The sequence below is a fragment of the Periplaneta americana genome, chromosome 6, assembly GCF_040183065.1.
Source record: "Periplaneta americana isolate PAMFEO1 chromosome 6, P.americana_PAMFEO1_priV1, whole genome shotgun sequence".
NCBI classification, from domain to species: Eukaryota; Metazoa; Arthropoda; class Insecta; order Blattodea; family Blattidae; genus Periplaneta; species Periplaneta americana.
Genome location: NC_091122.1, coordinates 138,177,850 through 138,203,046, shown reverse-complemented (window position 1 = coordinate 138,203,046; position 25,197 = coordinate 138,177,850). Strand labels below are relative to the sequence as shown.

At 35.9% G+C, this 25,197-nt stretch overlaps 1 protein-coding gene and 1 long non-coding RNA gene across 4 annotated transcripts in view; one reads left to right on the top strand and one right to left on the bottom strand.

Annotated features, from left to right (window-relative positions):
- The window catches only part of LOC138701794 (uncharacterized), an 80,661-nt gene extending 60,458 nt beyond the window's left edge, over positions 1 to 20,203 (bottom strand). The window contains exons 1-2 of one of the 2 annotated variants that reach the window (XR_011332690.1): positions 20,116 to 20,203; positions 11,299 to 11,399 (exon numbers count right to left, since the gene is read on the bottom strand). This is a non-coding gene — a long non-coding RNA (uncharacterized lncRNA). Of the gene's footprint in view, positions 1 to 11,298; positions 11,400 to 19,888; positions 19,940 to 20,115 lie in introns of those variants that run through there. The other variant, XR_011332691.1, reaches the window with a different exon arrangement.
- Positions 20,204 to 20,231: 28 nt separating this feature from the next.
- Positions 20,232 to 23,995, top strand: LOC138701793 (zinc finger protein 316-like). Of its 2 annotated transcripts, none has more exons than XM_069829055.1 (2): positions 20,232 to 20,354; positions 20,837 to 23,995. In XM_069829055.1, exon 2 carries the CDS (start codon positions 20,912 to 20,914, stop codon positions 22,400 to 22,402), a length of 1,491 nt encoding a protein of 496 aa, XP_069685156.1. In that variant the 5' UTR covers positions 20,232 to 20,354; positions 20,837 to 20,911; the 3' UTR covers positions 22,403 to 23,995. The 2 variants fall into 2 exon arrangements, with proteins under 2 accessions (XP_069685156.1, XP_069685157.1); XM_069829056.1 differs by lacking the exon at positions 20,232 to 20,354 and adding an exon at positions 20,392 to 20,685.
- Positions 23,996 to 25,197: the final 1,202 nt, after the last annotated feature.

Below are 25,197 nucleotides of genomic sequence, written 5' to 3'. Positions count from 1 at the left end.
ATAAGATGCTAGATGTTTACCTACAAGTTGATGACACAAGTATGAGTAAGATTTGTAGTTCACATTGAATAGAAGGTTTTAAACATTATTGGTTGATTTTTATTATAATTTAAAACTTTTATTGTAGGTATGTTACGAAGATTCAAGTGAAAATTACAAAATTAATTTTTTAAGTATCAAAATATCTGAAATTGCTCCTCAGAAAAGAAGGCATTAGACAGGTTGTAAAGCAACTTGCTGCCACAATTTTTATGTGACAGCATGATTCATAATTGTGATAATTGAGATTGGTGAAATAAATGCCTTGCATTGTGTACATTACGCAAAAAATGTATCATTATTTTCACAGTATGAGGGCATATGATATAAACAAATGGATGGTCATCTCTGAAACGTTAAAAATACATACTGTATGTTTCTTACAAACGACTAAGTAAAATATATTTTTGCTTATTTAGAAACTCATTTTTCGTATTATTTGTTAATAATGAGCGAAAAGATTAAATTATTTTGTAATTATTTTTATATTTATTTTTGGTATATACAAACTTCAGTATGCATAAAATATATTAAAATACATATTTTCTATTACAATACTAACATAACTGAAACAGTAATAATGTTGTACACCTCTTTAAATTATATTAAATTTTATTTATTTTGGTGAATCAGACTGTGTGATTTGTTTTCATAAGTTTGATGGTAGTTGTACTGAGTTGCTAGAGAAGTAGAATGAAAAGACGCTACATATTTGCGTTTCACATTTAATGTTAAATGAATCTAAACCGGTAAAAATTTTGGACGAATAATTTTTGTACTTGATCAAATTAATTTTTATTTATCTACTTCAGCATTCTGAATTATCTGTTTGAAAGGCTTCGTCAGCTCTGATTTTTTCCTTCTCTCTTTAAGGTGAGGTGCATACTTTTTTCTTATTGCCACAGAAGTAGAATTTTCAACATCTCTGATTCACGAAAAAGTGAATTTTTGGTTTGTGTACGGTGATTTCTCATAAACTATCCCATAATTTTGTTCATACTCAGTTATGTACATACAAGTCAGTGTTTGAAATGGTGCACAGGAGATAGCCATTTTTACTAATTCATTATCGAATTTTTATTTGAAAAAAATAAAAAGGCAGCTTATTTAAAATCAGCTCTGTTTATATATTTTATGATTTGTTTTCTTACATAATGGTATAAACAATATGTTTCCAAAACGTTTATGTCAGAGATTAATGACAATTATCTACATAATTATACAGTGCAGCCCATTTGGCTCCCAGCTGCGAATGGGCACACGAACCATGCATGTTTGGCTGACCTAGGTTGCACTATTATTGATCCATAACTTCCTGCGTATTCCTAGCCCTACAGCTGTGATTAATAACAACATGCATGCCATTATAATTTTATTTCATAAGTACTAACCTATGTTATGACAGAAGTCATTCACGTATACCTGACAACTTTTTATAAATTGAGCATTTTTTTTTTCAAAATTGAGTTTTTGGTAGTTACATGTCAACAGTCATGTTAGGCACATCCCTGTATTGCTGCACTTATAAGGCAATGAAAACTGGAATCTTTTGCAATACTCATTATTCACTCTTGATCATTTAAAGCAACAGTCGATAAATGCAAGTGGTCAGTTTGCATCTCGATTCCCCCCCCCCCAACCATTTCTGCTGGCCCCTCTGTAAAGGCTAGTGGCTGAGCTGTTAGGCTTTTTTTCTGAACGGAATTAGAATTCTACGTAATATTATACACCTGTTTAAAATAATTAAAAAAAAAAAAAAGGTCCTGTTAAGTAACTGTCATGTGATTTCCTCTGTTTTGATGATCCTGCGACATAACCACTTGTGTGGGCAGTACATTAAAGCAGAATAGAATATGCAACATACGACTAGATAGCATTTTATATTTAGATCAACGATGTAAAATATATATTAGTAGAAGAATAAGTTATTATCTGCTTATAGCGCAGCAAGCTAGTAAAAATGGAGACTACAATGGAACTTAAGTGGCGCGAATTGTACTACAAGAATGGAACCTAGTTTTAAATTGTAATAATGAAACTAATTCTAATAAGAAGATATTAAAATTATTAAAAAACGCGTAGTAATGAAAATAGTACTAATATTTTAAGGATAAATTGATTTGCATTATTACTTTTCATGCCCTCTAAAATTAAAACCCAACGAGTGATGACTAAAAAAAAAAAAAAGCAAACAACAATGTAGGTCTACTGCTGTCAATGGAGGACAGCTACAATGAAGATCACGTTGAACGTGAGATATTAAAACACGATCTATATTCAGAAAATAATGAACACCTACTTTGCCAAAGAAGATATGGTCAGTAAGCAGAAGAGTGACGTATTCAAATGTCACAGAACTGCTAAAAAAGAACAAATTTGAAATTGGATAGCTCTTTTTTTTTCTGCCACAAGATCTAGTTTACTGCATTCAATACCACGTTTGATCAATATTTTAATATTTCTAGTACAACCTTTTACCGTTCTTTCTTCTGTATTAGTTGTCCGTTGGAAGTATGTAGTATCTTCTCCATTGCATAGATTCATTTATATTTCCTTCTAAACTAGTTCTGATTTTTGTTCTTTTATGGTATTCAATGAATTCAATTTTCTAACAGTAAACTAAACATTTTCATGTTTTAAACAAGCAATTCCCTAAAGGTAGGTTTCACAACCCAAAAAGGCTTTGCTTTGCAGTGTGCTGTGAGTGATACTGAACACTGTGAGTTTTAGCTGTATCTTACATGTGCTTCTTTCAGTGAGTACAACAGCAATCTCTCTTGTTTTATTGTGTCGCTTCTTCTCATGAAGTCCCATCTTCCAGGACACAGTTTGCTAATATCATCTCTCCCAAAAAAAGTCAGTTCACTCAGAACACAGTTCTCTTCTTCCCATCATATACCTACAGATTTTTTTGACTTCAGCTTCTTGTTTTGTTTATAAGATATCAGTTCCCTTGGACAACCAAGCAAATTGTACTTTTTCAGTATCTTACTACATAAAATCTTTCTAAAACTATGCTTTCTTCTTTGTATTTTGTTACATTCAGTTGCATTTGTCTTCAATTGAGCCTTTAGTGCTTCACCTTGGAGCAAATGTCCTCTCACAGAAGAAGAGACTATTTGTCTTCCTAATATAGTTGTAACTTTAGAGCAGTGGTCGTCAGCTCTCGCTGAAATGGATATCAGGTAAGCAGTGGATCGTAATATGCCTCGTCGTGCAGCAGGAAGAGGAGAGAGCATAACCACCAGCAGCCATGGATGCACCATAGTGCAGTCTCTTATCCATGAGTAAGAGATGCTAGCCTGAGGGTGCACTATGCTGATGACCACTGCTTTAGAGTTTAGTGAGGGTTCACTTTTCGAATATTTTTTTAATCCTTGTTTTAGTCTGGAAAATCTCTTGTACTTTTCTTTTTCACATTTCAGTTTTTCCAATTTTTCTTGTGAATTTTTCAAATCTTTATAGACTTTTGAGTGTTCTCGATTTACTCGTCGTCTTTTTGCTTTCCTTTTTTCTAAAGAGATAGGTTCGCCAGGTATAGCAGAGACATCAGGAGAAGATGGGTGAATATGAGAAATAATAGCCGAAACTTACGTTTTTTCCGGCTGTTTGCTCTCACCACGTTTTTCCTTTAGCCCTTTTCTAACTCTAATTGGTTTCAATAATCTACCTTCCTTCTTTCTTCTGTACCTTTCTCTTTTTCGCGCATAATTTCTCGTTTTTCTTCTAACAATCTCTCCCTATATTTTATATTTCTTTCAATTGCTTTCAGACTGTTAATCTTATATTTTGGTGGTGATATCTTTTGCATTTTTTTCATCTGTTTCTTTGATAATAATCATTTATGGTATTGTTTTGATTTTCCCTGATATTTATTATTTTTATAACGTTACATTGACAAATCTTAGATATATCTTCTGTCCATGGAAGTTACTTGTTGTTGCTTTGCATTTCAATTTTACTCGTACTTTCCACTAACCCTCCTCTCTTCCCATTAAATATTTGCAATGCTTCTTGGGTATCTTCTTCACTGTTCTTAATTTTCTTACACTTTCTCACTTTCCTTTGTTCTTCCTTCTTTAATGAATATTTTACCCTAGATGCTTCCTTATCTTTTTTTTTTCAGTTTAGCAATTAACTTTTCCTTTTTAGAGAATTCATTGTCCAGATACCTAGAAGTGTGAAATGTGTCATAGTAATGTATTATTATAAGGGCTTATTGCAAACATGTCATTTCTATGACAGAAATGTCAGTTCTGAGACATATGGTCATTTCCGTGACACCATGTAATTATCTGTGACATCTCAGAACTGACAAAAACCATTCTCAATTTGTTATCTCTTTAATCCCATGTTGATTACTGGGTTTAAGATTATGTTGAATATGTATAGACCCAGAAACAAAATTTGGGCCACCTGAATTTTACTGAGCATGCACAGTATGTTATAATTGGAACTTGGAAAATTCAGGTGGCCCAAATTTTGTTTCTGGGTCTGTACACCCTCATATCTGACTGTTAACATAAATTTACGTGACACATTTTACACAATTTGAGTACCAGTATCTCAGAACTGACTGGTAATAAAGGTACTCATCAAAAAACAGTTACTTATGTTTATTTCTTACTCTAATAATAAAAGCTACAAATCACTCTTTCACTGCACACTGCTATACTGTGGCCCATACCAAACAACTGAAGAGCTGCCCTGGACTCCTGCTGCCATCCAGTGGATAATTATATCACTTGTAATACGTGTCACAGAACTGACATTAACTTAGGAACTGATTTAAATAAAATTCAGAGCATTAAAGAAAGAATTCAGTGACTATCTTTCGTAATAAACTAATAAATGACAGGGACATGCTAACATATAATCCTTTCAAATATTGTGTTTCACTCGTTTAATTGATTAATGACAATAAAATCCTTTTGAAGATGGAATCAGGGACATCTTGCAGAGCTGACATTTCCACACTCAAGAGTTGCTATTCTGACATAATAATGGTTTAATTACAATTGTTCAAATAATAATTTAATTACGACATAATGGCTGTCATTGTTTAATAGGTAAAATGCTATAATTTCCAGTCAGTTGTGCAATAAATTTCAAGGACATATTTTGGGCAATTTTGTAATTTCTAGCTATAACGTTTATACCTCAATTTAATGAGTAGGCTACATTTGGTAGATCCATAATGACATGCACGAGAATGTAAAAAAAAAGAAACGAATCCATGACTGAAATCTATTTTTATCCTTAGTCATTTGAAGAATGTGATGCCTTTTAATAATACATTTCCTAGACCAATAATGACATGCATATATAACGCAAAATAATAAATCCATCACTCAAATCTGTTCTTGATCTGTTGTTATTAAAAGAATATGATGTAAGTGTTAATGAAATCATCAGTTTTTTTTTTTTTTTTTTTTTTTTTAACGGAGTTTAATCATTGTGGTTCTGCAGAAACTTTCTACGCTTCCTTTACTATATTTATATCTGTCTAGGTGTGCTAGTTTCAAGTATATAACGGTAAGTTATGAATTCAAATCCATATTTGGAATATATGTATAAGAACTGAAACGAGATTAGGTTTAGAAATGAACACCAATTCCCGAATAAATAAATTATTATGAAAATGACCACTGTAAATCATCAGTCAGTGACAGAAAATAGTAGAGATAATTAATTTTGATATCACCATCATCTCTGCACTGTCCTTTATAGTGCAATATAATAGTATAGTAGAACACAATATAGCACATTATCATAAACTCTAACAATTTTGTGAGATTTAATCAATGTTAAAGGCCACCTTGCATTTCTTCAAAATGTTGTACAGGAATGCTTATTGTATTAAAAAACAAAGTTTTTTAGTTGATTATTTAACGACACTGTATCAACTACTAGATTATTTACAGTAAGATGGTTTAGGCTGAGGATTCGCCATAAATTACTTTACATTTGCCTTACAGTTGGAGAAGCCTCGGAAAAAGCCCAACCACATAATCAGCGCAAGCGGGAATCGAACCCATGCTCCAGCACAGCTCCAGATCGAATAAGGCTTCTTCCTCTTGATTTAACACTGTTCACACTCTCAAATATTGAATTTCAGGCATTTGCATTGAAGTGATTATATCCACAATTTTTTTAGTATCCCTTAAGTTCGCCTTGTTTTTCAGATTTTAACAGGCTTAGATAATAGCATAACATACGCGGTCTTTAACATTGATTAAATCTCACAAAATTGTTGCTGACTTATTTGAATCTGATTCGCTTATGCCTATTCTTAATAAGGGTTGTTAAGGGAACCCGTATGTTAAAATTGACCAAAATATGCATTTTTAGATTTTTACTTAATATTATTCCTTATTCAATTCTGAACAGATTGATATATACATTATTAGCGGTAGGACCTTTTGAATGTCTTTTTATGACTTTAAATGGCTGAGTGTGCGTGGGTATTTAAATGCATGCTAGCGTCACGCCCACTTCTGTAGTTCGTTCGACTGCAGGCTGTTTCTATCATTATTTTCTCCTTGAATTCATGTAAGAAGAAGAAGAAAACATGTACAAGACGAAAATTGTGTTGGCTACTCTGTTCTAGCACAGAGTAGCCAACAGTGCTTTGCTTGTTACAGTTGTGAGAGTGAATTAGCACGTGGCTTTGTTTATTGTGATTTTGTGGTGTTGTGAATATAGTTCATATTGCTCTTATTGTGTAAATATGCCTAGAAGAAAGAGTTTTAATAAAGGGAAAAAACGTAAGTTCCGTGGCAATCAATATACAAATACAAACAGTGTTAGTTGTACCCCCAGCATTGAGGTTAGGGCAGAGAAAAACAATGAACCTACACCTAGCTCATCCAAGAAAAAACTTGTTTATTTGGAGAATGAGAATATAACAGGTACTGAAGGTCAAAATGTGTCATCATCTAGTAATAATAATATTATTATATATTTAGGTATACTATCTGACTTCATAAAACAGCATGTGAAATGCAAATACTGCAATAGTGAAGACTGTGTGGAAATGTTTGAAAACATTAGTTCCAGGAAGGGATTGGCAACAAAAATAAATTTACATTGCAGTAATTGTGAAAGTGTAAAGTCCACAATGACATCTGCAATGAACAGAAATAGGCTGTACAATGTAAATACAAGACTTGTGTATGGTATGCGAAGCATTGGTAAGGGCAGACACGCTGCACAAACATTTTGTGCTATTATGAATCTTCCTCCTCCACCTGCTAGGTTTGACAGAGAAGTTTTCTTTATAAATGAATCCCTCTCTGAAATTGCAGAAGCCTCAATGAGAAAAGCTGCAATGGAAACTGTGGAGTTGAATGGTAACAACAGAGACATATGTGGGGCTTTCGATGGTAGTTGGCAAAAGCGGGGGCATACGTCACTAAATGGTGTTGTCACTGCAACATCATTACTCACGGGCAAGGTGTTGGCAGTGGAAATATTGACTAAATATTGTCAGACATGTTCACAGGGAAAGGGAACTGTACACAAATGTACAAAAAACTATAAAGGTTATAGTGGAGGAATGGAGGTGCAAGGTGCAGTGAACATTTTTAGGCAGTCTGAGGATTCTCTGAATATTCGGTATGTGCAATATCTTGGTGATGGTGACAGCAAGGGTTTCAAAAAGGTACAAGAAGACAAACCCTATGGGGAGGGGGTAGAAATTGAAAAACTTGAATGCATAGGCCACGTTCACAAGAGAATGGGAGCACGACTGGGAAGACTCAAGAAGGAGCTAAAGGGGATAAAACTGGATGATGGCAAGACACTCGCTGGAGCGGGTCGTTTGACCAATACAGAAATTGATCTCTTTCAGACCTACTATGGCTTAGCCATTAGAAGGAACACAGGGAATGTGGAAGAAATGAGGAAGAGTGTATGGGCTACATACTTCCATAAAATTTCAACCAACGAGAAACCATACCATCAACTCTGTCCCAAAGGTCTGGATTCGTGGTGCGGTTATAATAAGGCACAAGCTCAAAATAAAGTATATGATCACAGACATTCCCTACCAGAAGCTGTCATGTTGAAGGTAAAGCCAATATTCAGAGATCTTGCTGACAAGAAGCTGTTAGAGAAATGTACACACGGCTGCACCCAAAACCCCAATGAAAGTTTCAACAACTGCATATGGGAAAGATTGCCAAAGACAGTGTTTGTGGGCCTGAATGTCCTCAAGACTGGTGTCCTGGATGCTGTTATCACTTTCAATGATGGCAGTAGCAGCAGAAAGAAAGTTCTGGAGTTGATGGGCATAAAACCAGGATTGAATATGGAACGTGCGCTATGTGCCATCGATGTCCGAAGAGTAAAAGAAGCTGAGAAAGCGATGCAAACCCAGTCAAAAGAGCATAGGACTGCAAAGAGGAACCAGAAAAGAAGACGAGAAGAGGAAGAAAAGGAGAAGGAAGATGATTACAATCCAGGGATGCATTGAAACTACAGTAATTGTAAGTTTGAACTTTATCCACTGTTTTCTCAAAACTACATTTTTTATACTTTAGGTACACTTTTCTAAAAAACTATTGCAGCTATCAGTCTGAAATTTGGAACAGTGCTTTATTATTGTATTAGTAACTGTTTGCTACCACAATTACTGTTCTAACATTATTAGTTCCATTACCAGTCACACAGGATTGATTGTTTTTCTATGTAAATTAATTATAAAAAATGAAATTGATTTAAATAATGTTAGAAATAAGTCAGCATTCTAGCAGAGGTAGTAAATTATAGCCAAAAGCATTATTACTAGGCCTCCAAAGTTTCAAGTCTCTAGGCTTAATACATTCTTTGAAAAGTGTACCTATCAAATTGATTATGTGTAATTAATTAGCATAATTTACATCTGAATTATTCCAAAACTACTATGTCGATTTATATGCAATTATAAATTATGTTTTCTCCTACTTTCAAGAACGAGTGTTCAAAATTTTATCTCATTATATGCAAAAACAGCCTAGTTACTTAAAAATATGTAAATGCATGAAAATCTAAAATTTTAACATACGGGTTCCCTTAAAGGAGACTCAATTGTGGAGTCCTACCACTAATAACTACTGGAATGCTGGAAACTTCGTCACATCTTGCTTTTAAAATGACTTAACAATACTAATTTACAAATCAGGAAAGAAGTCTGCTTCCAATTGGTGGCCGATTACAATTTGCTCTGTGTAATTTTTAATGGACATCAAAGAGCTTTTACAAACTCTTTTACCTGGTTAGTACTCAACACTTCACTAAATGAGTTAAACATGAGAAAACAAACGTTATTGTGGTATTTCTTGACATCCACAAAATGTTTGACAATATAGAACACACGCATTTGAGGAAATCCCTTGAGAACTCCCCTGCATCTTCAAAACTTACACAGTACATTTTGTCTCTTCCCATTGTGGAATCCTGGGAAACGAGAATGCGGATACTTTAGCAAAGAAAGGCAGCACTGCTACTTACAGACCTGTTACTAAATCTACGTATTACTCTTTGAAAAGATTTATTAAATCTACATACTTAGACTTCAACAAACAAAATTTGATAACACAATCTCAAGGGAAAAAATGGAACTCTCTGCGTCATAATCCATAGTTAATTCCCGATTTACCACGAAAATCGTCTGTAGCTGCATTTAGATTGACAACAGACCATGACTGTTTGGCCAAACACCTGCATAGAATTGGAATATATCAGTCCCCTAACTGCCCACTGTGCAACTCAAACCAAGAAATGGATTCGGAACACCTCAAAATCTGTGCTTCAGTGGCTGACCATGATAATATCTTTAAAAAATATTGGAGTGCAAGAAGTAAAATGACTTTATTGTCAAACGCCTGGCATTACAGAAAACAACAACAACATTTTGTCTCTACAGGAAGGCAACCAAACATAAATTGAGAATAAAGAATCAAGAACTAAGCCACTGACTTTGAAATGAAGAATCATGCAAGACTTCTCCCTGTTTCCCACCATATGTAATTTAGCCACTGATCATATACTTGAAGAACTTACTGAGGACACTATAATGTCAAAATATGGTTTGCCTCTACTAGTGTCCTGCAAAGTTCGAACATGAGAGAGACAATCAAGACATTACCAACGTCATCTTACTTCATATGAAAAACTAATCACAAGATCTGTGCTAAAATCCTTAAGCGGTTAAAGCTTGAAAGGGTGGGACTGGAGGACAGCGAATATTTTTATAACAAGACGAAACACGACAGGCCTCCTTCTGCAGATCGAATATCGAACTTCACCATACTCGACAAACTTGAACTGAACATAGTGCTTGTAATGCACAATGCTAGTCCCTACTCCCTGTTTCAAAATCCCTGATTATTGAGTGATTTAAAGGAAAACCCGAATTAGCAGTCCCACACCAAGATGGTAAGAGTGTAGATGCAGCAAATACCATGGTTGCACCATATGTGATGGTCGTTCATTATATATCACCTGCAACCAGCCTAGTAACTGATATTCACCTTGGGATAATTCGCTTATTACCATGATAAATTCAACTGTTATTTTGTAAAATGTACTGTATATTGGAAAAGTGACATTTAACTATTTCATAATGACCAAAGCACTCTGGAACATCAAGTATGTGTTGTACATAATAACAATAATTGAGGGGTTTGCCGGAAAAAGGGCGTATACGTCAATATGGCGAATTGAGATACATGCAATCTAAGATTTTAAAACGCACCTGAATAAAATGTTATACACGCACGCAGCCCTGTCCTGGAGGTATGTACAGTACAATCAAAACAACATTTCGCTACTATAATTATTCACTACATTTTAAACCGTTTTCCCGAAGAAGGGCGTATAGGTCTATCCGCCTTTCTTCCGGCAAAGCCCTCAATTGTAGTTTGAAATATGAATCGACTACCTTAAACAAATTCTCGGATCAAGATTTCGATACCAATAATAAGTTAGTTATGTACTGCAGAAAGAAATGATTTCGTGAAAAAAGTGCGAAGAAATAAAATTTCCTCTGATTTAAAAGGAAGCATAAAACAATATCATACAGTCTCTGTCTCTCTCTCTCTCTGTGTGAGCAACAAAAAAAGCTTGCTGAAGGTGACATGGCACCCACGAGCACCGAATTGCACAGAGCTGATTTACGTAACTAGGCTGATATATATGGCTTATATGAAGACAACAGGATTTCATTCATAAAATAGAGTAAAATCTGGGAGGAAAAATCAGTGTCTTCTTAATTACCTTTAGAGTGGCTGAACTGCTCGCAGAATTGTACTGTGACTGGCGATGTGCAATGGTGAAACCTTAGGTACACTTCATAGTGATCTGCCATGCTCCTGACACTGAAAGGATAATAAAGTTATAACTTTCTATTTTACACTGTTATATGAATGGTTAATGCATCTATTTTACACGCCAGAGACCTACGTTAAAATATCGCCACGTACAAATGAATTATAATTCTTGGTGGTCTAGTGGTTACCATGTTGGTCATTGTATCCAAGGATTCAAACATGGCATGGAGCAATGAATTTTAATGGAAGATAAAATCTTTGGCGTAACTTCCTCTGGGAGGAAAGTAAAACTGAGAGATCTGTGTCGTAAATTTACAGTACATAAAAGAAATTTGGTCTTGACAGAGGGCTACAGGCAAAATCTATAGGCCATTTCTCGCCCACGTTGAATTCAAATGCTGAATAACCTATGCAGTTGAAAGCATCGTTAAGTAGTACGTAAAATACTACTGCTACAAGTTGAATTTGTGCAGGGAGCGTTTAACTGGCTTTCTTGAATATTTACATTTCATCTACCATCATTATGTCAATTATATATTGCCACCTCATTATCACCACACTATGAGAAAATGTTTAATCTAATCACTATGACAAATTTCTGAAACATAGTACCGGTAAGGATTTACAAGGTTCATTAACCACCTTCTATACCAGTGTCCACCGAATTCAAAATTATGTTTTATATAATGCAGTTGATGCAGTTCTGAAATGGGGTGATGGACTCCAATCAAATGTCAAAATCCGATTTACTTTCATGAAAGCAATATGATATTATGTGGTACCCTACAGTAAAGTAATGACTTATGGATTTGTTTTAAAATTTGTTTGTCTACATTAGATTATTGTGTGAGTGGGTGCACACATGTTTGTGTACACATACAAACACAATTTTATATCTTTATGTATGTTAATGAAGCAATGAATTTTTCTTTTGCAACAATATTAGTAGCATGCTTACTAGGGAAAATTTGTCAACAGAAATTAATGATGAAAAGAGAATGTGACCATACATCTAGTTTAACCCCTTTTTAATGAAATATATTCTCAAAGACAAAAATGATACAAAAGGATTATTTTTATTTAAGTACACGTTGAATCTGTCACCAAATCATGTTTTCATTTTTAAACACTTCACTTGTTTTGTCAATACTTCAACTTCAACAAATTATCTGTTCAATTACGAAACAATTTGTTTATAAAATGCTGTTATTCTTTTTACAACTCGGAATAAAAACTAGTTAAAATTTAAGATTTCATACTGTATTTCTCAGCTACTTTTCTATAAGGAAATACCGACAACATCTCCAGTAGCCTATATCTTCTGTGTGGCGAATCCATCAGTGTCATGACCGAGGAACATCTACTAATTTGCAACAAACTGAACCCCACAAAAGAACAAGGGAGATGTGGTGTATCTGTATTGGGAAGCTAGAAGGAAAATGATGTCAATGTCAAATCCTGCCATTGCGTAATAATAACATTGAAAACATTCCACAGAACAGTTGGTCCCAAGGATCGAAGCCCACACCTTCCGAATACCATACCAGCATAATCATTATCTCGTGGAACCTACTTGCGCGTGAGGGGAAGAAAAAGTGGACTGGATGCTTCCCTTCCTCACTACATTTCCACTTGTACCTAACTAGCTCACTTATCCCCACCATAAGGTTCTTACTATGAGCCCAGATCACATATATTACAGATTGCTCATCCCTATGTTAAAATTGGCAGCACTTTGAAGAGAACCGCCAGGATCGCCACCCATCCGCTGTAAACGACCACGAGATGGCAGTACAGTAGCTAATGCAATTCAAATGGAAGTTACGACGTGACTCCTTATGTAACAACTAGATGGCAGCATAATACTTACTTACTGGCTTTTAAGGAACCCGGAGGCTCATTGCCGCCCTCACATAAGCCCGCTATTGGTCCCTATCCTGAGCAAGATTAATCCAGTTCCTACCATCGTATCCCACCTCCCTCAAATCCATTTTAATATTATCTTCCCATCTACGTCTCGGCCTCCCCAAAGGTCTTTTCCCCTCTGGCCTCCCAACTAACACTCTATATGCATTTCTGGATTCGCCCATATGTGCTACATGCCCTGCCCATCTCAAACGTCTGGATTTAATGTTCATAATTATGTCAGGTGAAGGATATAATGCGTGCAGCTCTGCGTTGTGTAACTTTCTCCATTCTCCTGTAACTTCATCCCTCTTAGCCCCAAATATTTTCCTAAGAACCTTATTCTCAAAAACCCTCAATTTCTGTTTCTCTCTCAAAGTGAGAGTCCACGTTTCACCGAATGGCAGCATAATAAACCTGACAAAAGTTGTTACCATCAAAACCTACAAGGCCGAGCAATCTGGGTATATATGATCTAGGCCAGGGCTGGGCTTCGGGAGCGGATCCAGACTCTTAAGCAGGGACACTTAATATTCATCCGTCACTGAATCAATGCTGCGCAGTGTTCGGCGGGGAAGAAAACAGATGAAGAGGAATCATATGGCTCCCCATGAGAGAGTAGAATCTGCTCTTGTTGCCCAGCCCTGATCTAGGCTATGAGCTACAACACATGTATTCATTTCGTTTCACGAGATAACGAATGATCTATACTCTGTGGCTAACACATTAAATGTGTTAAAAATAGAAGTCCTTCTGAAATTAGGTAGTCTGCATTTTTTCATCCAACAAGTAACTTTTGTAGGAGAGGGTAATCTGAATTAGTAAGTGGGCTATTCCATGTGAAACCAAATTCCAATTAAATTTACATAGTATCACTTATTACTTTTTGTGATTCGTAGTGATGAATATTGTTACTTTTCACAAAGATTAAATTCTGATGTAAATACATCTATGCAAAAGGGTCATTTGACAAAAACAGCGTTATATTAGATTTAAGTTCAAGTCCAACCTTTAATCTGTTTTGTATTTTATTGCAATTACAGTAGTTTTCCTACAAATCTTCCGACATTATACATTCAATTAGGGTCTCCAGACTAAGATGGCCAGAACATGTCAAGAGGATGGAAGAGAATGAGATACCGAAGAGAGTTATGGAGTACAAGGTTGAAGGGAAGAGGAGAATTGGACGAACTGGACTTCTTTAGGAGGACTGTATCATGAAGGACATCAGAAAGCTTGGAGTTAAGAACTGGTTGATGGTGGCGAAGGATCCTGAAAGAAACTGAGGCTCGACCTGGGCTGTAGTACTACTGATGATGATGACAGTAGTTTTCCATTTACTTTTACATTAATAAACGAATATCTGTAATGGATATTAAAAACAACACACATATACATATTGTATATGTACTTTCATAAACATAATTAATTCTGATTTACTGTAGATACCATTATACTTAAATTGTAACAATGACTGTTCCTAAATATTCAAACTCTGAAATATGGTAGGTATGAACACGTGATAAAATCATGTTCCAAGAATAGTTTCAGTAGATTTTATACTTCAATTTGACAAAATTTGTTTCGTTTTCTTCCTATGTTATATATAAAAGAACGTAATGTATACAATTTTATTTTTTCTTCGTTGATAAAGATTTTATGGCAGTAAAATACGATTTCTTACAATTATTTGAAGATTGGCACTTGTTGCAAGACTCTTTACAGTTTCAGTAATTGCTTCATCTTCTTTCATTTGAGAACTTCTAGTCGATTTGGAACCTGGCATCACAGTAGAAGTGTTATACCATGTTTTTTTTTTTTTTTTCTGTTTACTGTTCTATTTAGTTTTCACAATACATAAGATGTTAATTTTTTTAAATTCTAGCTATTGAAAATCGTGCATTAATCACAGAGGAGGATTTTAATTTTACTTAGATAGCTACCACACTTGGCAGTCATATATATATATATATCCTTCTTGGTTTGGTATTATTTAGATGTTTTCCCACTTTTTATCTTTAATTCTTCCATTGTAAAATATTATACTGTACTAGCCAAGATAAGGTGTAAATACTGGGTAGGCTGAAAAAATCTGCTTACCTTGTAAAGATACAAGGTAAGCAGATGTTTCTCGGCTTTCTATCAAAATTTTTTATGGCACAGACTCCACAAGAAGATGATGACCACTCATTTTCACCTCCAAACACAATACAGGTATAACAATATAACTTAACTGTCTCAGAGCACCCTGTTAGCCAAGGGTATTTCTTATACCATGAAAATTGAAATTTTATATTTTGTCTTCCTACAGCCGCTATTTTAATATGTAAATGTAGTGTCGATCCCCTATCTTTGTAAGATCGTTTTGTTTCATATGCCCGACTTGAAAATGGTTTCTCTTTCAATTCTGCAAATAAAGACCTCAATGTTCTCTCAGTATGAGCCATTTTACAAAAAATTAGTATATAACACACACACTTTTGATTCAACTAACACTCAACAATGCAGCACATTTACAGAACACCAACATAATGCGGTGTATTATATCACGGTTGAGACTAGCCCTGCTTCCTGCTACTGAGTTGTAGCATATCGATATCCACTCCTCCCCAGTCTTCCCTCAAGCTTGCAAGTGCCACTGCCTGTGAGCAAAGCTGTAGTGTGTCGCTACGAGATTCTGTCAAACAAGTCTCTTGCAGTGGAATGACTGCCAATAGTGAATTTAATATATGAAAGGATTGGAGTGAAACCAAGTGTTATGATATATCGTTATTACAAACTTATACTGTTATTAGATATAATAACTCGAAATTTTTGAGTAGGCTAAGCCTCAAAAGCCTCTTAAGAGCTTCGCCACTGATTCTGTAGTTACTTGAAGGAACACTTTACTCTTAATGGGAGCTCTTCTACCAGCATTGTAAATAATTGTTTGCTATCCACAGGGTGCAATGTGGAAGTGATCTGTTTTACCACCTGTTCTACCAATTACACCAGAGGAACTTTTACCATGAGCTGTAGCATAGAAAATCTATTCTTCTTCTGTACTGAACTACTGTAAACTTTATTGTAACATAATTTCAAGAACTTTTACATTTTTTGTACATTGAAATGCAGGCATTGTGTAGTTTTCGTGCTCAAAACAATCACTGACAAAAAAAATCACATTTTTCTGTTGCATTGCCTGATTTCAAAAGAATGGATAACTGTCTGACCAGTTTCCCAATAAAACCCTTGGTGACATTCTGGTATAAAAAAAATATATTTCTGCAAATTTAAGCATGAACATTAATTATGGTCTCAGTATCTGGTTTAAAATTTTCTTTCGACATTACCAAATGTAAGCTTTGTGATTTTGCTGTATAATGGTGGGTAGATGCTTCATTAGCTTTTGGACATATTCTTTCAGTGAATTCTATAACAATATTAGGAGTCTCATTTATGTACAGTTTTGCCTTCAGGCTGAAATGACAGGCTGAACTGATACAGTTCTGCTTGTAGTATTTTCCCATCACGCATGAACAGATCGGACTCTCAGGTTATATGATCTTCAGTCTACCTTGTACTTTCATTGAATAGTTTCTAAAGTACCAGTATAATAAAATTCTACATTTTGTTCCTCTTTTCTTCAGAGATATAAACTGCAGTTATTGTCAGATATTAGTTATTTTAAGCCTCAAGTTAATGCAGCTATTTATAAAGTTACAGGTTGTAAGTAGTTCATATCGTACACATTTTTTATAGAGAAATGTCATAATTTCATGAATTACTTGCTTAAGCTGTGACGACATGCATCTTAAATAAGAAAGAATAGATAAAAGAGTAATTGAACAGGAAAAGTTACACTGTTCAAATCTCGTTTGTGATACTGTCATTTATTCTCCACAAGGAAGGGAGTTTTCTGAACTTCCCTGTAAACTCTGATAAAAAAATATTTTCACCACGTCACCATGGCAGAAGAGCAGATGAAATACGAGTTCTTGTGGACGTGGAGACTGAACTGAATGAAGACTTCGCCTGCAAACTGTTATCCCCATATGTATTTCTGCCTGTTAGGCGCCATGGCCTGCCTGCAACTAGAACTGACGAAATTCCCACGGTGCAACAGTTCAAATGATTGGCTGGCTGGTCACTCCATACACGTCAGCTAGGACTTTCAATCTTCAACTGTTCAGCCGATCAAAAGGCGAAACTGTACGTGTATGGTACCGGTACTTCTTAGTCATGAATACAGTTTTTGTATCATCTTCATGAACCCACTGTTGCATTATATTCATTATGAAATCATTATTCTGATATAATTCTTCGATAGCGATGTCAGTTGACTCTATATACTTATCTGTGGTTGACTTTGCTCTGGACAATTGAAGATTAATGGAGTATACAGCTCTAGGAAACAATGGAACATAGAGAATTTTTAAAAAAGAAATGTGTAGGGTTCCCTTCCCATGTGCATATTTGACATATGTCTACAGAATGCTTTCCTTTGGATTCCAATACTGTACGCATGATGGCTTCACAGGACAAAATGTTTCAAATCCAATTTTTGAAAATGGATACAATTCAAATTTTAAATATGCTGGTACACACATTTTAAACTGACAAGTACTAATCTCGCTTGCTTAATTAATTTTCTTGAAGACTATGGACTTCATATAAAAATATATCCTTTCTTTTCAGGACACATCCTGAAAAGGCAAAATCTTTTTGAACAGTTTATCCAAACAATATTTTACTCAAATGTTTAACTTTTCAGTAAAACTGCCTAGTCTGCATTTAAAATCCGACTAAGTATCAAACTCATCTATGATCTTCTGAATGGCCCAGCTTTGCAATACTAATATCAATAAATAATTTCTGAACTTCTCGCTTAGTTGATTAAGCACGAATAAATCTGTACCGTAATGTTGCCAAATATCTGTCTGCCAATGGTTATTAATCAAAGCAAAATGATAAAATAGGACCTAACTTATGCATAATTTCATGTTTTAATTTGTTTGCAATGTAGGAAAATTGCACTATATTTTTTACGCGACAGTAAAAAAAAATGAGGGGGAAAATAGGTTAATTGGGATATCCTATTCTCTGATTGGGTCAAATACCATGATAGAACTGATATTTAATCCTTGGTGAATTTTGGTGAGGTTTGGAGGGGTTTAATAACACTGGTCAAATCCACTCTTCTCACGTCCATGCTGATGCCTTCGGAATCTTTTAAGATGCGTAAGAGAGAGTGATGTGTGGAAAGCAATGGGCAGCTACTGCATTTACCTTTCCTAAGAAAAACTCGAAACATGACGTGATGAGTCTTTCCATGGTAAAAGTTTTTGGACCTCTGGAAGAAGAACAAGGAAAGACTAGTGAAGTGCTTCGTGTGGAGTATGGCATTGTATGGGACAGAAATATGGATGTTGCCATGAAGTGAAGAGAAAAGATAGAAACTTTTGAAATTAGATATGAAGAAGAATGGAGTGTGTGAAATGGACAGATAAAATAAGAAATTAAGCTGTGCTAGACAGAGTGGGTGAAGAGACAAAATTGCTGAAACTGGTAAGGAAGAGAAAAAGGAATTGACATAGGTCACTGGCTAAGAAGAAACTGCCTACTGAAGAATGCACGGGAAAGAATAGTGAACGGGAGAAAAGTTCAGGGCAGAAGATATCAGATGATAGACGACATTAAGATATATGGATCGTATGCGGGGACTAAGAGAAAGGCAGAAAGTAGGGAACACTGAAGAATGCTGGGTTTGCAGTGAAAGACCTACCCTTGGGCCGAAAACTACCAATGAATGAGTAAAAAAAATGCCATACATTTTCAGTTGTTCAATTATTCGTTCTAAATGAGTGAGGAAGTAATAGTGGATTAAAAATGGATGGATTCTTTCCATAGCTGGTAAAAAAATAGATTCAATAATAATAACAGCACTGGTACTTTGTCTTACAGTATACTTTTATTTTTCCACCAGCAATGCAATTAAAATCTCTTCTGTTATTCGTTTTAAATGAGTGGGGAGGCAATAGTGGATTAAAAATGGATGGATTCTTAAAGGATAGCCTATGTTAACAATTGAATAGGCCTAGTTAAATTCGTTTACGTTACGCAATAGTTTCTTTAGGATACCTTGTCTTAAATACCTGATTTTAAATACCGGTATCTGATATTTTAAATTAACAAAGACATTTAGAATTTTGTGTCACGCCGGTCACTTGAATCCGACAAATTTGCTAAAATCGTGTACTTTTAGGGTGGTAGTTGCAATAATAGCCTGAAAGTATGGCATAATGTTTATTTGTATACCTGTTTCACAAACAGAATTTATAAATAACATTGATATTATTTACGGTACCGTACAGTGGTGTTCGATTTGACATGGAATAACCTAAATTCAATTTCATTTATAATTTCGAATTGAGTATAGACATTCATTATGTCCAGTCATAATTAAAAGCAGTTTCATTTTGAAGGGTCACATATAAATTTCCAACTGTAATTTGAAAACATTTCCTTCCATAGACTTCCTTCATAACCTGACATCCATACGCTACTTCGGATACGATCAAGGAAAAGGAAGCTATGAGGATTATTAATGAAACTGACCTATGTGGATTATTAATCAATAGTTAATCACTTACTCCACTCCAGCTAAATCAACTGTTATGTCTTAAATCTTACTTGAAATTAATGAGACACTGCCATATAAATAATTTTAAGTACGGTAACATAAATTGTCGGGTTTGTTCGGAAGTCAGTTAAGAATTTGTAGGAGATTTCAATTATATTGATAGAATTCAGAATTAAATAATGTATTTGAAAAGATATGTCATTTTCTTGAGCTGATACTCATGTATTTACTACTTACAATGACAACGGTAATAGGCTATTAGGATTGTATCACTTAACCTTCATTGCCATCTTTAATTTTACCGCGTCTTTGGATCCGTTGATGATGTAGTTTGATTACTTCTGTATAGAGGTCAGGAAATCATGGATGCTTTGAAACAAGAGAGCATCGTTCCGCACAGCAGGTGTTTATATTTTCTGTCAAAGACGCTTATTTATGGGAAATAAAACATAATGAGAACAACAAAACTTGAAGGAGTAAGTACCTGTGTTTCCTTTAACCAGCCTACATATTTTACTTGTGTTTTAGAATGTGTTACTTGTGATTACATGCCGGCTCTACTAGAGGGAGTCATTGCTAAATTTCGGCACTATATTTCGAAAGAGGTCCATTGTGAACCCATCTTGTACCCCTAATGCGCGGGCCATGGACGCCTGCCGAAAAATATATTATTGAAAATATGATGCTTTACTGAGCAGTGGTATTTTTAAGGCATTCATATAAAAGAGAAAGCACGCACGATGTAACATTATAGGAAGAATTCGCTTCGAATCATTATTTCAAATGAATTAGAGCCGCCAAAACTGAGTTAGTATAATGCAGTGAGACAGAAAATATCAGATGATTATAATGAAGTGTATGGTTTTTAAGATAAATAAATTAATAACTTAATGATGTCGGGAACTATTAAATACTTGTGCTGCAGTGGTGCTACAATGGTGTGTATTGTTTGTTTCAGGCTTAAAGGTGGGGGTTGTTTATTGGCTATCCTTCAGTCCAAAAATAGTAAGATCAAAATATATTGAACAGCAGTATGAATTTCTCACCATTCGGTGGCCACTTCCCAGCGTCTATCCCCACCATTCACCAGTTTGCTGCAAAATTCACACACGATGGTAGTGGAGGAGGTCTGCCACCGCAGACTGTTGGTGATGGGGGAGGGGCAGGAGCCCGTTATCACACTAGTCCTGGTCCAGCTCATTTCAACCAGCATCATCCCCCAATTGGAATGCCAGTGAATATGGGCAAGTATAATCGAGGAGATGGTAGTAACAACCCTCCTGGAGGTGGAGGCCAGCCTCAGGTTACCAATATGATGAATCCGAATTCCTCCAAGTACCATCCAGGAGCTAACTTGACTGGAACACATCATTATAGTGGGAATGTAGGCATTCCGTATAGTCAAGCAGGAGCAGTTCAGCAACAACAGCAGCAACAGCAAAGCCGACCTACCTCATCGCCATCCATACAGGATGGTCAGCAGCAAGCTAACAAGCGTGGAGCATACCATGTTGGCGACATGCAACCGCAAGATTTGTGTGCAGCCATGATGCGAGAGAATGCAGCAGTTGCTGCAGCAGCAGCAGCTGCTGAAAAGGAAAAGGACATGAAACGTGAAGAAGCCGGTGGTGAAAAGGATGACGGAGCAAGGCCAGGATCCAACGAGGCCGAATATAGTGGTTCTATGGCTCTGCATCATCACCATCATCAGCATCATCACGCAACACAGACCACAGCTACCATGCCTGCCACCTGGCAGAGTCTGGCTGCACCAGGATCTACCGTGGCTGATTACTTGTCCCATCTGCCAGCTTCCACTCTTCCTCTTAGCCTTCACCACTTTCTCAAGTATTCAGCTGAAAACATCAAGAAAGAAACAGAGATGGCGGTCAATGCAGGTGGTGGCCCTGCCATTGGAGTTGCTACCACTACAACACCCGGTGTAGTAGGTGGTGCCCCTGGAGTGCCTGGTGGTGCCAAGAAGAAGAAAAAGAAGAAGGCAAGTAAAGAAAAGAAGCCTCGACCTAAGCCCGGTGAAATTCGCCTCACGACTGCATTAGATGGATCAACATTGTATTGTTGTCCTGAATGTCATATGGCTTATCCAGAAAAGGAGTTGCTAGAACAACATCTCTTGGGACACACACTAGAGCGACGCTTTGTGTGTGACATCTGTGGTGCAGGTCTCAAGCGTAAGGATCACCTTACACGCCATAAGCAGAGTCACAACCCGGAACGACCCTATGTCTGCACAGTTTGCTTGAAGGCGTTTAAACGAAAGGAACAACTGACCCTGCATTTTGTTATTCACTCTGGAGAAAAACGTCATGTGTGCACAGAGTGTGGTAAGGGCTTCTATCGAAAGGACCACCTACGTAAGCATACACGCAGCCACATTGCCCGCAGGGTGAAGGCAGAGCTGAGCCAACATGCCCCACAACCCCAACATCCCCCCACTCCACAGCAGCATCAGGTTGCTACCGTCTCTGCTGAGCAACCGCCACCTCCCCCTTTGCTCTCCTGAATGGCGGCCAATGGGAACTACGCCAACGTTCCCAGTCTTCTCAACTCGGATCTCCTGGCGTTCGTATCCGCAGCCAAGGATGCGTTCTAAACAAGACTTTCTTTGCTGCGGTGTAGGTAGCAATTATAACGAACTTTGAAATTGGAATCTTGTGCGAATTGAAAGTAAGATATTGATATTGTATTATAAAGTAAGACGAGACAGAATAGTCAATTGCAAGTCTTAAAGTGGGCGAAGTGTGCTTCAGTCATTAAAGTGTATGCACGCGATAATAGAAATGGGACAGGAGATGTTCAAGTGACCTGGTAGGCACAATTACCGTAATTAATTGTTAGTTGGCATGTTGTGCATGCCTGTGTAATCATCTTGGTTTACAAGAGAAACTAGTTGAACTGTGCCCATTCCTAATGGAATTTATGTTTCCGATTAAGAAGCAAAGGACATTAATAAATTTATAGTGTAAGGTAATATTATGAACAATTTTAAATGAATAATAAGGGTATGATGAAGTTACCCGTAAGTCTTTACATGACACTCCAGCATAATATTAAAGTGATTTTTTTTTTTTTTGGAATGTTGGTTGTGAAAGTTTACCTAATTAGTTTTGTAAGCGATTTTTTTAAGTTACATTGTGCCATTTTTATAGTACAGTAGGCCTAGTATGGTTATATTTTTTGTCCTAGTGAGCAAAATATGTAAATGCAGATAGTGTTTTTTTAAGCCAAGATAATGTATTCAGGTTACCTCATATCTCACCTATACAGAGAAGAGGATACAAATACTCATGGAACGTTTTTTAGAACTAATCATGACCCTTTGAAGAGAAGATGTAACTTATTTTTCTGGAGGGCAAATGCATATTCAAGTAGTATTGTTATTACTTATGCATATTGCTGAATAGAACAGCATTTTCCCTCCAGGTTAAAAGTATTATTTTTTAGTAAATGTTAGTATGAAGCCATCATTTATAGAGCTTGAGATCTGTTTTTAAGCTATTTAATGACAAATGTATGCATCACAAGTTGGATTGGAGAAAAATGGACATTTTGATGGTTGAATTTTTATAGGGGCATACTATGTAAATCTTGTTAGAACTAAAAACAAAAATGTCAGCCAAAATGAAAATGTACAATCCTGCCATCATGGTGCCAATTTATCCTTGCCCCAAATACAACAACTTGGGAAAGGAAACAGTCCCCCTGCATGCAATGCAATATAATGTATATCTGCTTTATACCAAAACAACCGAGTCTCTCTCATTTACTCAGCATGGCTGAACGGCAGCAGATTATGGATTACGAGAGGTTTAAGTCTCGGAATGTAGTCTTACCAATGATAATATATACAGAAAAAAATTCCTTGAGATAGTACAAAACACTCCGACTGACATGTTGTAAATGTTACTATGCTTTTTCCTCTCTTCTCTACAGACTGCTTAACTTCCTGTGTGAATGTCAGTGGTATGTCTCAGCTTGTGAGATAATTTTGAAAAGAAAAAAAAAATTGTTGTTTATAGGCTGCAATCTTTATGAACTACACATCCCAGTGTTGCTTATGTATTAATAATTAAAGTCTGTATTGGAAACAGTTGAATGTGTTTTTGTTTTATTATGTCATGTGTCATATACAAGATGATTATAATTGAACTGTGTGTATTTAACCAGCTCTGGACAGAAACCTTTTGAACAGGGAATGTGAAAATGTAAACTTTTTGGGGGGCATGTGGAAAAGAAATGATGAACAGACAACTCCATTAAGGAAAGTTTGAAAACTGTTGTGTTCTAAGCACCTCTCTCCTGTAAAGCTGGGATCAAATGTTACTGTAGCTGTCTGTAGCAATGATCACCTGTCACTGCATGTCCTTGGTCCTTGAGCTCACATCTCTTCAAAGAGTAGATAGAGAAACTGTAAAAAATCAGTAAGAGAAAATGGTCTTAATCATTCCACAGAATAGTCCAAGACCAGAAATCTTCAACTTCTACCCTTGCAAGGAATCGATGGCCGAAGTTGGTTTATTGCTGTGCAATGTAACCACAAGAAGTGCATAGGCTGAATCTTTCTTATACCAAATTTGGTACTTAGGGTCAATAGTTTTCCATGTAGAGCTAGTTAAATAGACACAATTCATTGTATTATGATAGTATGAGAACAAATGAGATAGTGAAGACAGAACTATTGACTGTAGATACTTATTGGAACAAGAATTTTCCGGGCTGAGGCACATGATCTATTTGTGGTGTTGCTATCAGACATTTCGTCTATGGTAGACATCAATGGCGAAGTGTCTCAGCCCAGAAAATCCTTGTTGCATTGATGCTAGCCATGAACTCGTACATGTTAAGATTACAGATACTTATTCCGTATTTTTTTTACAGACTACCAATGGATGGAACAACCTATGGAGTTACATGATGTTAGATGGTTTCTTTCCCGGACAGATGAATACTGATCAGATAGGCCTAGTATTTTCATTTATATGGATTGTGACATTTGGTCATTTTTACAGTAAAGACGAAGTGTGGATTTGGGATAATACTAGGAGTAGATAAATCCCTGTTGCCATGGGTCTGAAACTTTTTTGTGTAGTGCCTGAGAATTTTTTACAGAGTTCAAAACTTTTTAAGAAATCGATTTTTTCGTGTCATTATGACTAATACATATTCTTATTAAAAGCGGTCATAAGAAGAAATTCGAGTTTTTTTTAAATTAATATTGTTTATTTTTTGCTCATTCAAGGTAATTGTCACTATATAGCTTCAGTGAAGAGTAAGAGCACAGGGCATCTCTGAGAGAGT

Coding starts and splice junctions, on each gene's coding strand:
- LOC138701793 (XM_069829055.1), top strand. CDS start 20,912: ATGAATTTCTCACCATTCGGTGGCCACTTCCCAGCGTCTATCCCCACC.